Source organism: Diorhabda sublineata, chromosome 2 (assembly GCF_026230105.1).
Source record: "Diorhabda sublineata isolate icDioSubl1.1 chromosome 2, icDioSubl1.1, whole genome shotgun sequence".
Taxonomy (NCBI): domain Eukaryota; kingdom Metazoa; phylum Arthropoda; class Insecta; order Coleoptera; family Chrysomelidae; genus Diorhabda; species Diorhabda sublineata.
In genome coordinates this window covers 21,522,883-21,536,961 of record NC_079475.1, presented here as the reverse complement: position 1 = coordinate 21,536,961, position 14,079 = coordinate 21,522,883, and the positions used below count along the sequence as shown (strand labels likewise).

Here is a 14,079-nt window from a genome sequence, read left to right as displayed (position 1 = left end):
AGCCGTTTCCATAACAAATGTTGGTTAGCATAAACTTACATGCGAAACATTTATTATGGGTGGTTTTTTCTTTGTTTTTGGCTGTGTAAATTGTATTTTCAACAACTTTGGTCGATTTATATTTATTTTTTTACTTCGTATACATTCAAATAAAGTGTTAAAAAGGTGAAAAATAAGTTTATCCACGACTGTTGTATAATGTACCCATTATACGGCAGCTTGCTCGACTTTAATAATACCCATTAATCACCGCAGTGATTAATGAATCCTTAATCACTACTGTCACATGCTTTCTTCATTCATTCTTCATTTTATATTGTTTTGTTACTAAAAATCATGTAAAACACTTCTATATATTTTCCTAATTAGTTTTGTACACTAAAAAAGAATTAAAAAGTAAATTTTTCTAAATCAGATTCGAAACTGAGACCCCCATTTTGAAGGCATGGACATTAACATTGAGCTGTGAGCGACATGAATTTGTTTGACGTATCTCTGTACAACGAATCAGTATACATCTGACTCAAACCTGTCAATATTATTGTGCGTTTATATTTCTCCGTGTTTCAATAGTTTATGATGGATTATGTATAAAACCCACTAGAAATTGATATAGAAAATAAGTGACTTTTTTAACACCACCAGAAATTAGAGAAACTGCTAAAGTTGCCTAATCAAATTTATTGCCTGGAAAGTATGTATATAATATGGCATATGAATTTTGAACTGGCAACAGGGATTATTGATAACTATAAATAAGTACCATCATATTGTTAGATTAGATATCAAAATTTGTCAAAATGATACATAGATTTTTATGTTTATTATTATTGAGATATTATACGATTATCATAATTTTTGATAACTATCTAGGTTTAAATGAACATTAATATATTTTATAAAATATTTGTTGGAATAAAATAATAGTTTCTAATAATGTACAAAAATTTTCAACAAAAAAACTACAACAAAAATATTTACTAATCGTGGGTAAAGTATAATGGTAATAATTATTCACGCGGTGATTTACGTCACTCGCCAACGATCGCGACGAATGGAATTCATATTCACACTCACCTCGTGAATTTTACTCTTGTTAATGTTCCAAACCTCCAAAATGAAAGTCCCGTTTTCGAATCTGGTCTAGGAGAACTAAATTAAAAATATTTAGTAGTGATACAATTATAGAAACCGATTTTTTGTAAAAAAAAACAATATAATATAGCTAAATCAAGAAAGTATCTGACAGCAGATTCATTAATAACTGGGTATTATTAAGGTCGAGCAAGCAGACGTATAATGGGTTCATTATACAACAGTCGCGGATAAATAAAATTACTTCTGAGAATATTAATAACACTGATATAAAAGTGCGGAGCGCTTGTCATTTTTAGACTAACGTTTTCTAAAAAATAGATCTGATTCTGATTCCCAGCCTGGGGATTGTCCGATTGATTTTTTTTTCGATTATTAAACATTTTTCACTTCCCTATTTTTGGAATAAGTTCGAAATAGCTCTCTACGGTAAGATGGAGGATAGTTTTTCCTGATGGATCTCTTATATAGTTGGGTAAAATATAAATGTTGTACGTGTCTCTAGAATTGTTTAACTGGTAAAGCTTCTGGCTCGTAAACCGGTCGTTTAAAGTATTATTTTTCTGTGACCGAATATTAGTCACTAATAAGGGTTCCATTCTTTCAATTCTCCATTTCCCTATTTACCTACCTCGTTTAAAATTGTGATAAGAAATTTTGGGCTCGATGTTATTCGTTATACAATTCCTTACTAATTTCACAGTTAGTTCAAAAATATCGTAGTAAGCACACCACGTTTTTAAAATGCCAAAAATATTTTTTTCTTTCTAGTTTGATTATTGCTACAAGCGTGTTTTTTAGTTTTTATAGACCATCATTTTTTTCTTTCGTCAGTTTGCTAAATATAGGGATGGATAGCGAGTGAATTCTCTTTATTGTTCTTTGTTCAATTCTTAAATGTTTTATATGTTAGGAGCATTTGATGTGGAGTTTTCCTTGTAGATTTTTACATTCACCCTTGTTAATACAAGCTTGTAACAATAAATCCGCAACAGTTTAAAGGATTAACTCATTTTTATTATTTAATGTTGGTATCTTGTATTTTGTCATTTAAGTAGTATAAAATAGTCTGTGGCTAGAGTTTCTCGAAACCACATTTATTTGAATTATCTTCTTACAATTATTTTCCTAAAATTACTTTTCTATTTATTACTCGATCTCTCCAACGAATCAAATTCAAGCTGTAGCATATGCACACCATGTAACCATATTGGCTATTACAAAAGAACTCATAAGGGCAATAAATAACCAGGAAACTGAAAACTGTACCAGAGAAACAACAGTCATAAATAAAAAGGAAGAAGATCTGAGGATAATCGAGAGATTATCACCAAATATTACAAGAGATAGAGGAGATAAAAGAAGAATAAAGGAATAGAAGAGCTGGGAGTAGAAGTATAGAGTGGAGTATATAAAAGTACAAAATTGACAGGAAAAAATTCCTAGAAATAGTAGACTGGAAAGAGAAATGCAGAGACCAACAGAAACTATAACAAAAAGAACAGGGTGTAATCCAACCGGATAGAGGGATTTATAGATGCACAAAGCGCCAGGAATAATCCAAGAGATTGATCGGTATAATAATTAATGATGATACTAAACTTAATAATTCGTTAAATCTCGCTCAACGCCCAATATCTCGATTAAAATTTAATTAAAATGTCGAATAGAAAGTCTATTTTTTGGAAAAGTACATATAATTATTATTTTTAATCTTCTACTACGAACCAAGATAAAACGTGGATACCACCATGTGTTTCGTAAATACTGTAAAATTATTTCGCTAAAATGGTCAGCCGAACATAACGTATACTTTCTATTTGGTTGGAGAAAATCTAGCAATCGTGAAAATGCCAGTTACTTTTTTGTATGAAGACAGTGGGATAGAATTCAAAAAATAAGTGTTGTGTATGCCGATGTTACTGTAACTGAGCCAATTTTCCATCCGAAACATCTTCCATATCCAATAGAAATGATCAGAAGACTAAATTATCTCATTAGAGATTCACGAATATCGACAGCAGAACTTTTTGGATCTCGCTTACAACAGTGGAATTTGTTAACACCAGTTACGAAAGTAACCTTGTCTAGAAAAAGAAGTCAGGATTACTTGGAATTTGTTAAAAGAAATGGGAAATATTGTTTGTATTAATATCCGGGGACTTCTTGAAATCAACGAATCAAAACTATAATAAAATAAAATTCGTTGACTCTGCTTTATTGCACAACAGGAATAAGATACTGAAAAGCAGTAAGGTAAGACAGATCCATGAAAAAAACTGCTTGCCTTAACCATATATTGGTTATATATATATATATATATATATATATATATATATATATATATATATATATATATATATATATATATATATCGATTCAATTTTTTTAACCTTACAAGTCGAATTTTTGTATTTTATTTACAGGATTCTGCTAAATTAAGTTTATGACTAAAATCTGTCTGAGGTCATTTTTGGTTATATTGTATTTAGGTCTTAAAAAATTTCAAACACTCTGCGATTATGTGTTTTATAGTCAATTTGCAATTGCAGTTGGTTTTGGTAACACTGGTTAGGTTAGTGGTTTCAAGACGAAAAACGACTGCATTTATTGAAGAACAAGAGTTTTATTCTATCACCATAAAGCTCCTACAAATTCAACCTCTATTTTTCAGAGCTGCTTTACGATTTAATGCCCCATTCATTCCATTCACCTGAGTCCCAAAATTTCAAACACTCTGTAATTATGTATTTTATGGTTAATTTGCAATTGCAGTTGTCACATATAGGTTCAGATTTAGCATCCAATAAGCTAGGGGTCAGTCGCGTATAGCATATACGGAGACGCTTTACTTGAACTTGAACATCTATACAATTTTTTGGTAGCCCTGACCATGGTTTCAAGATAAAAAAACGACCGCATTTATTCAAGATACACGTAAGAGTTTTGTTCTATCACTATAAAGCTCCTGCCTATTCCACCTATATTTTGCAGAGCTGCTTAACGATTTATCACTTCATCCGTTCCAATCACCTGATTTGACTCATTCCGTTTACTTTCTGTTCCCAGACTTGAAAAAATGGTTTGGTTAGGTAGTAATTTCAGACAAATGAGGAGGTTATGGCAGAGACAAACGCATATTTTGCGGAACTTTCGGAAGATTATTATTATATGGTTTGAAAAAATTGGAAACTTGCTGTACTAACTGTGTAGAGTTGAAAGTTATGGTCAAGTATTATTCAATAAATATGACTTTGTGGTTGTTCTAACGAGAAGCATCTGCAATTAAAAATTGATTATTTAAAAATCAAAAGTTAAAAATAGGAACTATGTGTAAAAATTCCTTGGCATCGGATAAAGAATTTGAAAGAAAGCGATACTAAAAATATATGAACATATAAAGCTTTATTTCTATATAAAACTTCTGCTCATATTCACAAAAATGTATATACAGAGCGCAGTATAAGTGAAAGGAGGTTCGGTACAATGCTCAAACTCACCGGTTACAGAAAAATTGCAGATCAACTGTAATACGAACGTCGAGCTTAGTAAAAAGAATCTGAAGATTATAAATGACTCTATTCACTTTATAACCTCTAAAATAACGAAGCATCATGTATAGCTTGCGTGAATTATGTAGGCAATTTCAGATTATAAACATAGGTACAACTCTTTTGAAAAAATATACGTAACATATATGTTCAAGAACGACTATTATTATTTTTAGAAAGACCAGTTTTATTTGAAGAGCTTATTTACATAGAATACCGGTATACAATAAAAGTTTCAACGAAATATTTTATGTATACATGAATTTGTATCGCTGTACCTTGAAATGATGTAATTCATTAATGACTCACTGGGGCTTATGTATATTGCTAATCTTATCTTTCATATACTACAGCAAATAACTACGTAAAACTTTATAACAGATGCACTGCAATTGAAATTTATTTCGATATACAAGTTGTTTTCAAATTCATGCGAAAAAAATTAATTCTGATTTCCCGTAACAAGTTATGATGGGTCTTTGCAATAACGAAATTTCCTCAGCTCATACTATTCGAAGATATAAGCCATAGGGCTTAATTAATCCTGATACATTTCTACCTTTTCAAGTGTGAAAGGCTTATTGGAGATGAGTCTTTACGTTGGCTCCTTTTTCCACAGCTCTTTCCTTTCTTGTTTCTTTGTTTATTTTCCCGTATTCTTATTCCTCATCTTTATTTCTTCTGTCCAACTCCTCCTCGATCTTTCTTTCTTGTTTGTCTACCTCCTCTTTGGTCTTTCTTTTTTGTTTTTTTATGCTTATTATATCTTCTGTATTAATCGTCCTTCTCCCATTCTCATGATGTGGCCATATCCAAGTTGTCCTTTCCCAATTTTTTTCAAATTCAAATTTTCTGTATTCTGCTTGTTTGTTTATGTACAAGAGTCCATGTTTCTGATCGATATGGATATGACTATTTTTTTATATACCTAAATTTTTATTTATTTTGGTATTTCCTTTCTGGTTAGAAACGATGTCCTGATTGCGTTGATTAAGTGCAGTCTTCCAATTCTTAATTTCTCTAGTTTTATCTTATTTGTTTCCGGGTTATTATCATAGTTTTTTATTCGTTTATTTCCATATTCATTATCTCTAAACTGTTTAAGTTTGGGTTCAAAGTTTTATCATCTTTTGCCATTATTATTGTAATGTGCATATAGTATTTCCGATCTTTCAATAGCAACAATAACAACAACAATAACATTTTCGACTTTATACTGTTTTATTTGTCTTTTTGTTCGTTTTATTCCTTAATCCAACACTATGGTAAATAATAATGAACTCAGCATACATCCTGGCTTTATTTTTGGTTTCTAACATATTTAATGCCTCTTGCCTAAGTTTGACATAATTTTTTGACTGTTTATATAAAGATCTTAATACGTCTATTAGTTTTTCTCCTCTTCCTTTGTAATCATGAATTTTCTATACGTCACATTTATTGGCAGTGTCGATTGCCTATTCAGCTATTTGTTTAATTACGAAATTTGCTGTTACTCTGATTTTTCTAGTTCCTCTTTCAGTTTTCTATTATTCTCGTATATCTTGGTGGCAGGACTTATTAATGTGATTCCTCAGTAATTGTTGGGTACCCTTGTGTACCCTTCCTTGTAGTGTATTTCCAATTTTCTGGTGCTTCTATTATGTTATATATTTTGTTAATTTTGATTTGGAGTTATTTTTATTTCTGTCACGTTTACCATGCCTTTCGATATTTGGTCTATTCCTAATGCCTTTTCTAGTTTTAGTTCCAGTATTGTTTGTTGTATTTCCTTTGTATTTATTTTATCTTTTGTTGTTTGAGTTTCTGCTATCCTTGCTTGTCCTTTAGTATCTTTGTTTTCAGCTTCTTTTATATTTTTTTCTTCTGAAATATCTATAAAATAGTGTCTCTATCTTTCCATATCATATTGTTATTGTTAGACTAAAAAATACCCTATTATAATATAACGGGAATATTGAAAAAAAGGTAGTTATGCCTTTGCGATTGCAGGGTATTTACAAAATTTCAAGTTTCTATGAGAAAAAATAAAAACCCAATTTTACTGACCTTACTTTAAGGTTAATATCTCCGACTTGATATGAGTGAATTTTGTTTAATTCACGGGCAACCACCTCGTGGATGTTGTCACTTGAATTAAAAAAAATCCTGTATGTAATTTATCTTTAACAGTAACCGGTTCTTGACGAAGTTTTATTTAATTAATAAAGTGACCAAATAGAGATTATTAAAAATATACGTAGTTTTAAAGAAAAATCGTGCAACTTTACTATTTCTAGTTTAGAAAAAATATATACATTAAATTTTACACCTGAGCGGAGCGCTTGTACATTAACATTGAAGGCATTGATCCATTCGAGGTACAATTCATTGAAATAGCAATAGTCTTGGGACATATTTTTGAAATTTTTAGCTGTGTAAATTTAAATGACCTTTGACGCTGTTTAGTAATATTAAGTTATCAGGTAAGTATTCACACAAAACTTTCCATAACTATTAACCCTTTCAGTACAGCCGACTCGGGTAAATCCTTACCATTTAAACCCATTTGTTTGTTACAATGTATGCTAGAGAATTAATGTAAAGTATCTTTTTTTTTTCTAAACACTATTATAGCGCAATAAGTCCATCAGTCTATAACATCAAATACTATTTTTATTCCCTCTTTCTGAAAACCTAGAAAAGCTTAAGTTGATACGGACATCTGGTCAAAAACTGTTCCTAGTGCTTTAGGAAAAATGCATATGTATAAATTTTTTAACTGTAATTTGTAAATTAAAAAAAAAACGTGAAAATTATCCTTATGGTTAGCAAGGTTAATAAGCTACTTGATTTGTAGAATTTTTTTAATATATATTCATTGCTCTGTAATAGATACTTGTATTTTTATTTAAAGAATAGAAACTTTCGAAAAAGTAATTTCACAATAAAATATTTTTTAAGTAGCGTAACTAATCACATTCGGTTTTATAGTTTATCAAAAGTGGTATTGAAGTAAATTCTATACATATTCTTAGAAAGTTCAGTAATTGCGTAAGTTTTATTTACACGAGCGTGCGACTTCCTAAGAGAATGTTCCTTTTTTAGTCATAAGAAGAGGATGCTTGTGGTAATATTCACATTATTGTAAGATATTTATGGAACTTTGTTATGGCAGCTGTATATTTTGTTGTTTTAAATTCTTTTGAAAAAATTTCAAATTTCCCTGCAAACATTTTTTACACCAATATTTTAACCTAAATGTATATCGTATCACAAAAACATTTACATTGAAGTGGCTTTGATTAAATAAACACATTTAATTTAATTATTTAAATCCCATAATTAATAAGAGGAGGCTTTTATAACAGATACTCAAAAGTTTCTCCTTCCTTTCAGTACAATGAGCCAAGGATAAGGCTTTATAATACATTATCAATTGAATATATTTGTTTGCTTTTGATATAGGTATTATAAATTTCTAAATAAATTTGAAGTTTTCTTCAAAGAAAAGCCTTTACATTAAGCTTATTTTAAGGTAGAGTGGAGGATTCATGCATTTAAAGCACACCACAACTTTACCATTTGAACATTATCTACTATCAAACGAATTAGCAATTGAATTAAGAAAAAAAGTTGATTGATCAGCAAACATTCAAAAACATTTTGTTTCAACATTCACTATATTTGTGTCTTCTAAATTATGGTCCTACAACCCTACTATGTATAAATGAAATTCCTTATTAATTCCCATCACAGGTTATTGTGAAAAAAATCAAAATATATAAAAATTATCATATCTGAGATATTCCATATAGTCCGGAGAAGTAAGTATATAAAAATAAAATTAAAAAAAGTAGTGGTGCAAGTGCAAGTGCATCGACCCCTCAACGCCCCTAGATTTCTGATCAAATCCCGTGAAAACTCGAAAAGCAGATTGCAAACACATTTGAAAGCACTAAAATTCGATGGTATTTTTGCTTATAACTTTTTCTAGCGTATTTTATTAAAACATAACCTAAATTCAGAAAACCATAATATATTATTCAGCATAAACAATGAAATTTGCTGATATCATAATACTTCACCAAGTATTGTGAAATAACACAAAAACTTTTACTCTTGCATATTAATAGAGAAACATACATCCAAATTTATATTCTAATCATGAAAAATTGCCATGTTTATTCAATGTTTCTAAAAACTTTTAATTTGCATTTTATTCAAAACAGAACAGACCACATGTAGTGTAGATAGTGTTTATTGATAATTATAATTAATAGTGTAGTAATATTCTGCGTCTTTACTTTTGTAACTGTGATATTCAGTGATTTAGAATTGTTTCCTTTGCGGAATCATTAATTAAAATGATAAGACCATGCTAAGTGGGTTAATATAAATTTAATAGGATCATCATAAGTATCTATGATTTTGTTCTATTATTATGTAAATATAAAAAAACATCGATATAATATTTTTTATAAAAGAATATAATGTAACTAAGATTCGAATAAAACATTTTCTCTATTTTGAGTTGTCATGGGAGAGGCACTTTCAAATTATGTATAAAATTAAACTTTGAACAGTGACCCAATACCTATGTTTCTCCTGATATATGACCTAATATAACAATGCTACAACTAATTTCAATGACCATATTTCACAATAGTTTTATGGCATGTATAAATGAGGAAATAAAGGCATTAGTGGGTCATTCAACCTTATCATACATTGCAATTATTAAAATTAGGATGAATTATTAATTTTGATCATAATTATTCGTTTTAATGATTAATTCTATTTATACTGTGTTTAATTATGAATCTAAACAGTTATATAAATTCAAGAGCAATCTTTTGACCTCAATTAGTAATATCCAATTAAAATCATGTCATGGCTATTACAATTTTGACTTATATTAACACTAGATTTATAGATTATATACCTATTTTTACTGAAGTGAGTCATACCAGAAAATTGAAGTTTTTTGCAAAGAAAATGGTTCTAAATCAATTTAAATGAAATGTTTATTATCAAAAAATTCATGGAAAACATTTTTTACATATAAACCTTCCCCACAATTGTACTTTTGTAACTGGTCATTCCTTATCATTCAAAACTTGAGGAGCTTTCAGTTCAGTACATGATTTTATACATGCAATCTTAACTTCATCAATTATGAAAATAAGCTTGGGTGGTTGGATCAGAAACATCTTTAAATATGGTATTATAAATCAAATAATCTACCTAAGTTTCTGTCTTAGTTCAATGTTTCCCATAAAGTCTCAGCAGCTTTTTCAGCTAAAATTTCTTCATCAGGAGATGTATCAATAGAGTCTAAATCATTTTCGATTTCAGAACCAGAATAACTCTAGCTCTTTTGTTACTAGAAGCTGTATAATGAAAAACTTCATTTCCACTTTTGGTTTCAGAATCAGAAATAACCCTAGCCTTTTTTTGTTAGGAACTTCATCTTCCCTGGTTGAAGATTCAATTTTATTGACTTCCTCCTCTAATTCAATTTCGTTATCACATTGGTCTATATCAATTGCATCTGATTATTATCTGATTGGTCTTTATTTTGATAAATTTTTTCAACAAAAGACAATTTTCTTATTTTTTTCCTATAATAGAAACCCTATAGTAATACTGTTTACAAATAAATTAAATTAAAATTTTTCTGGCAAAAAATCAATTTTTTAAAATTATATATTACTTCATTGCACTGCTCACACACGATGTATAAATCAAAATAATCACAGAAGTGGGTAATAATATACCAGAATAGTGAAAACATTTGACCACCTACATGCATATGTTGTATGTGAGGAATGCCAAATGAGAAGAGAAACAATTCATGTGCAACTTGACTTGCCTAGGCTTGATAACACCAATAAATTTCATATTATGAGATTAATTGTTAAACCATTCTATGGGTCAAGTTGGTTAACAACTGTGAAAATAGGTATCAAGATATTTTTATAAAGACTTAAAGAAAAGTCTAAACGTCAAAATTTATCTTTCTTTAACTATCAAATAAAAAAAAACTAATAATATATATATATATATATATATATATATATATATATATATATATATATATATATATAATGACAAATTTTTATTGAGTCAAATTGGCTAGCTCCGTAAATCTTGTGTTAATTCATAATATCCATTCACTATCCTGAAAATGAAATTGACCAATTCCATACTCATAAGTGTAGATCCCAATATTTTAGATTAATTATTGAAGCCATTTTCATGAATTTGTAACAAAGAAGCTCCAATCTGCCTACTCCTTGTGTTGCATCTTATGTACTCTGTGATCTAGAAGAAGACAACATGACTGGGTGGTGCATGTGTTTATACCCTATTTAGTTGTGGTTGTAGTTTATCTTCCATCTATTGGTTGGTTTAGATGGGATAAGTTCATGTAAAAGGATCAAGCTGTAGGTATAATTATGATGCATGTTGAATAAGTGTGGTCTTTTTTCTATCATGCAGGTGTAAGAACATAATAGGGCCATGGTTTTGCTTGACCAACTGAAAGTGAATGCTAGTATATTTGGAAATGAATTTCCTTGGAAATTTCTCTACAAGAAAAAGCACCAAATGATCTTGTTATTTTAAAATAAAAAAATTATTAGCTCACTGGAAATCAACACAATAACTGAATTTCTGAAAGGTAATTCATACAAACTCAAATTGTGACATTTCATTTTTTGTATATATATATATATATATATATATATATATATATATATATATATATATATATATATATATATATATATATGTATACATATTTATATTGATGATAAGAAATTTTATAGATTATCGAGATTTCTGATCTTAATTAATTGTAAACTTATTTCTAGTAAATATTTATTTCGATCCAAATTTGGGTTTCAATAAAAATGATTAACAATAAAGATATATGTGTAAAACAATAATTATGACTGTATTCCTATAAATAGCCATTTCTGTAAGCAAATGGAAGCTGAAAAACTCCCTAATAATCAATATACCTGTAATCGTATGTTTCTTCCTTAAAGTTATTAAGCTAAAATTTAACAAGTACTCACTGTTCATTAAGAATTGGTGCTATTTTCTGAATGTTGTTCAAAAACTTATTATCACAGCACCATATCGAAGGCTTTTGTGGTTCACTGTTTACATTTAAAATTCGGAAAAGAATGCATATGATGACAGCTACGGCAGCTAGTAATACCGTCGACATAGTTGTCACAACACGACCGATTAATATCAAATCACAACACTAACTGACATTAAATCATTTATTAAGTAATGAATATAACCATAATACAACAATCAACTCTACAAACAATTTGTATTCACAGAACATAAAATTAAAGATTAATGTTTTGAGTCAACCATAGGTATGATTGCATTGACACTTGACAGTATTTCGATTACAATTGATATAACTTCAATTAAAATATGTAGGCAACTTATCTTACAGCTATGTCTCATCTAATATTTCTTCTTCTCTCAATAAAAGAGGCTATAAAAACTTAGACTATATAGCCAAGGAACTGCTACTTTGGCCGACTAAGTTGCAAAATATCCAAAGAACTAACGTCAAATCAATCTTGTGTAAATTCTGTAGGATGCTTTTATAGACAAAAAAATCGCGTTTTCAATACTTTTATGGTTCTAAAGTGGTTTTCTATTCTTTTAAGGAATTGACAATTCTGTTTTAGAAAAATCAAAAATCATTTTATTCTTTTCAAGAAGTCTAAATCGATTAATTCATAAAAAAGAATAGGAATGCACGAGTTGAAATCGATATTTGAAAACTTGAATAATCATTTTTAAAAAAGGGAATTGGAAAATTCCCACATGTTGACTTTACTCCTAATCGATGTTTTGCCTATTTCCTTTGGTTGGGAAGAACAGGAGTAGCAGCTAATGTAACTAAAAATATGTACTTATGAATTGACTTACCTTTCTCAACTCATCGCCAATGTCCATATTTCACATTTTAAAAAAAGAATACACTTTGTTTCTGATCGATTCACCTGCTTTTATTGTCCATTTTTAGTTTAGATAAGAAAATTTATTAACATAATGTAGGTTAAACACATATTACTACATATTACTGATTAATTTACGTACCACATACATCTGGCAGTTTTTTAATTCTAGAATAACTTTTTTAGTACATTTTAATTATACATTACTTGAATAAAATTGTTACTGCTAGACATACAGAGCGATTCATTAATAAAACCTATTTTCGTTATTTCGAAAACAGAAATTGAGGAAAACACAGTTATAATAATAGAGTAAATAAGTGTGAATATTAGAGGTAATAGAAGTAGATCATTAATGTTAGTTGAAGGACACGACCATTGTGAATCTGCTTTAAATTTGCACTATCAATGTTTCATTTCTTTGATAAAAATATATGGAAAACTTCTATGTAGTATACTATTTGAAGAACAGTGCAACATATGAGGAGTACCCTTAATTTGCAAACACTACAACTCATAATAAAGATCCTATCAACTTCACCATTGTTTAATACATTTTAGCATTTTGTTTCTCAAGTGGACCTTTAATTTTTTAATTAGATATTAGACCGCTTTTAAAACCGTTTGTATAAAACTATACTTTTTAGCAGCATTTTCATTTTTCTCATTTCAAGTACTCTAAAATCAGAATCAGGATAACAGCAAAAGAACTTTTTTTACCTCTTGGAGATAATAGATTGTCTCACTTGAAAAAAATGTTTATATTGCATGCATTCTATTTTTTCCTGATCTAATTCATTATAGTCACCAGTTTATGAGATTATAAGTTTCAAGTGATTGCTATTAAATTAGCAAATTAACAATGTATGTATATTATAATACAAAAACAAATGATTGCAGTTCTTGTATCTAGTTAAATAGGCCTATACTTTGTGTCGTTTTATTTTGATTATTCCTACATTTTTTTTGTTTTCTGTTACTAATTGCAAATTTCAGCTCTCGGATGATCTTCTACGATTAACTACATATATCATAGGAAAATGTGAAAATTTCTCATATAAAGAAGTTTTTAAGTTATTGCTGTAATTCTTGCAGAAATATGTAAAAAGAAAAAACAAAATATTTTTAACGCAATTAACTTGAGAATTATATAAAAACAAACATTTTCTATGCATAAATTAAGTTGAATTAAATTGAAGCATTTAATATTAATTTCATAAAATGATTAAATTGGCCTATAAACAATAAAGTTTTTAAAAATGTACCAAAAAGCAACAAACCAGCTAAATTTTTATAAATATCCCGTTTTCCAATAAATTATGTTTTCGAAAAACTGCTTAAATATAAATCACATTATATGAGTGATTATTGTTTATTATTTAGTTTATTTTACAAAGCTCTCATTACTTATTTTCTGACGCCATTATAGAAGCATAATTGACTAAAAGTCAACGGCG

General features: G+C 28.8%; 1 protein-coding gene across 1 annotated transcript in view; it reads right to left on the bottom strand.

Moving 5' to 3' along the window:
- LOC130452845 (abhydrolase domain-containing protein 2) overlaps positions 1-12,004 on the bottom strand; it is a 39,806-nt gene extending 27,802 nt beyond the window's left edge. Inside the window, exon 1 of the mRNA XM_056792322.1 lies at positions 11,711-12,004. Within this exon, the coding sequence (XP_056648300.1) occupies positions 11,711-11,865 (155 nt within the window). The 5' untranslated portion in view covers positions 11,866-12,004. The remainder of the gene's footprint in view (positions 1-11,710) is intronic.
- Between the last annotated feature and the right edge of the window lie 2,075 nt (positions 12,005-14,079).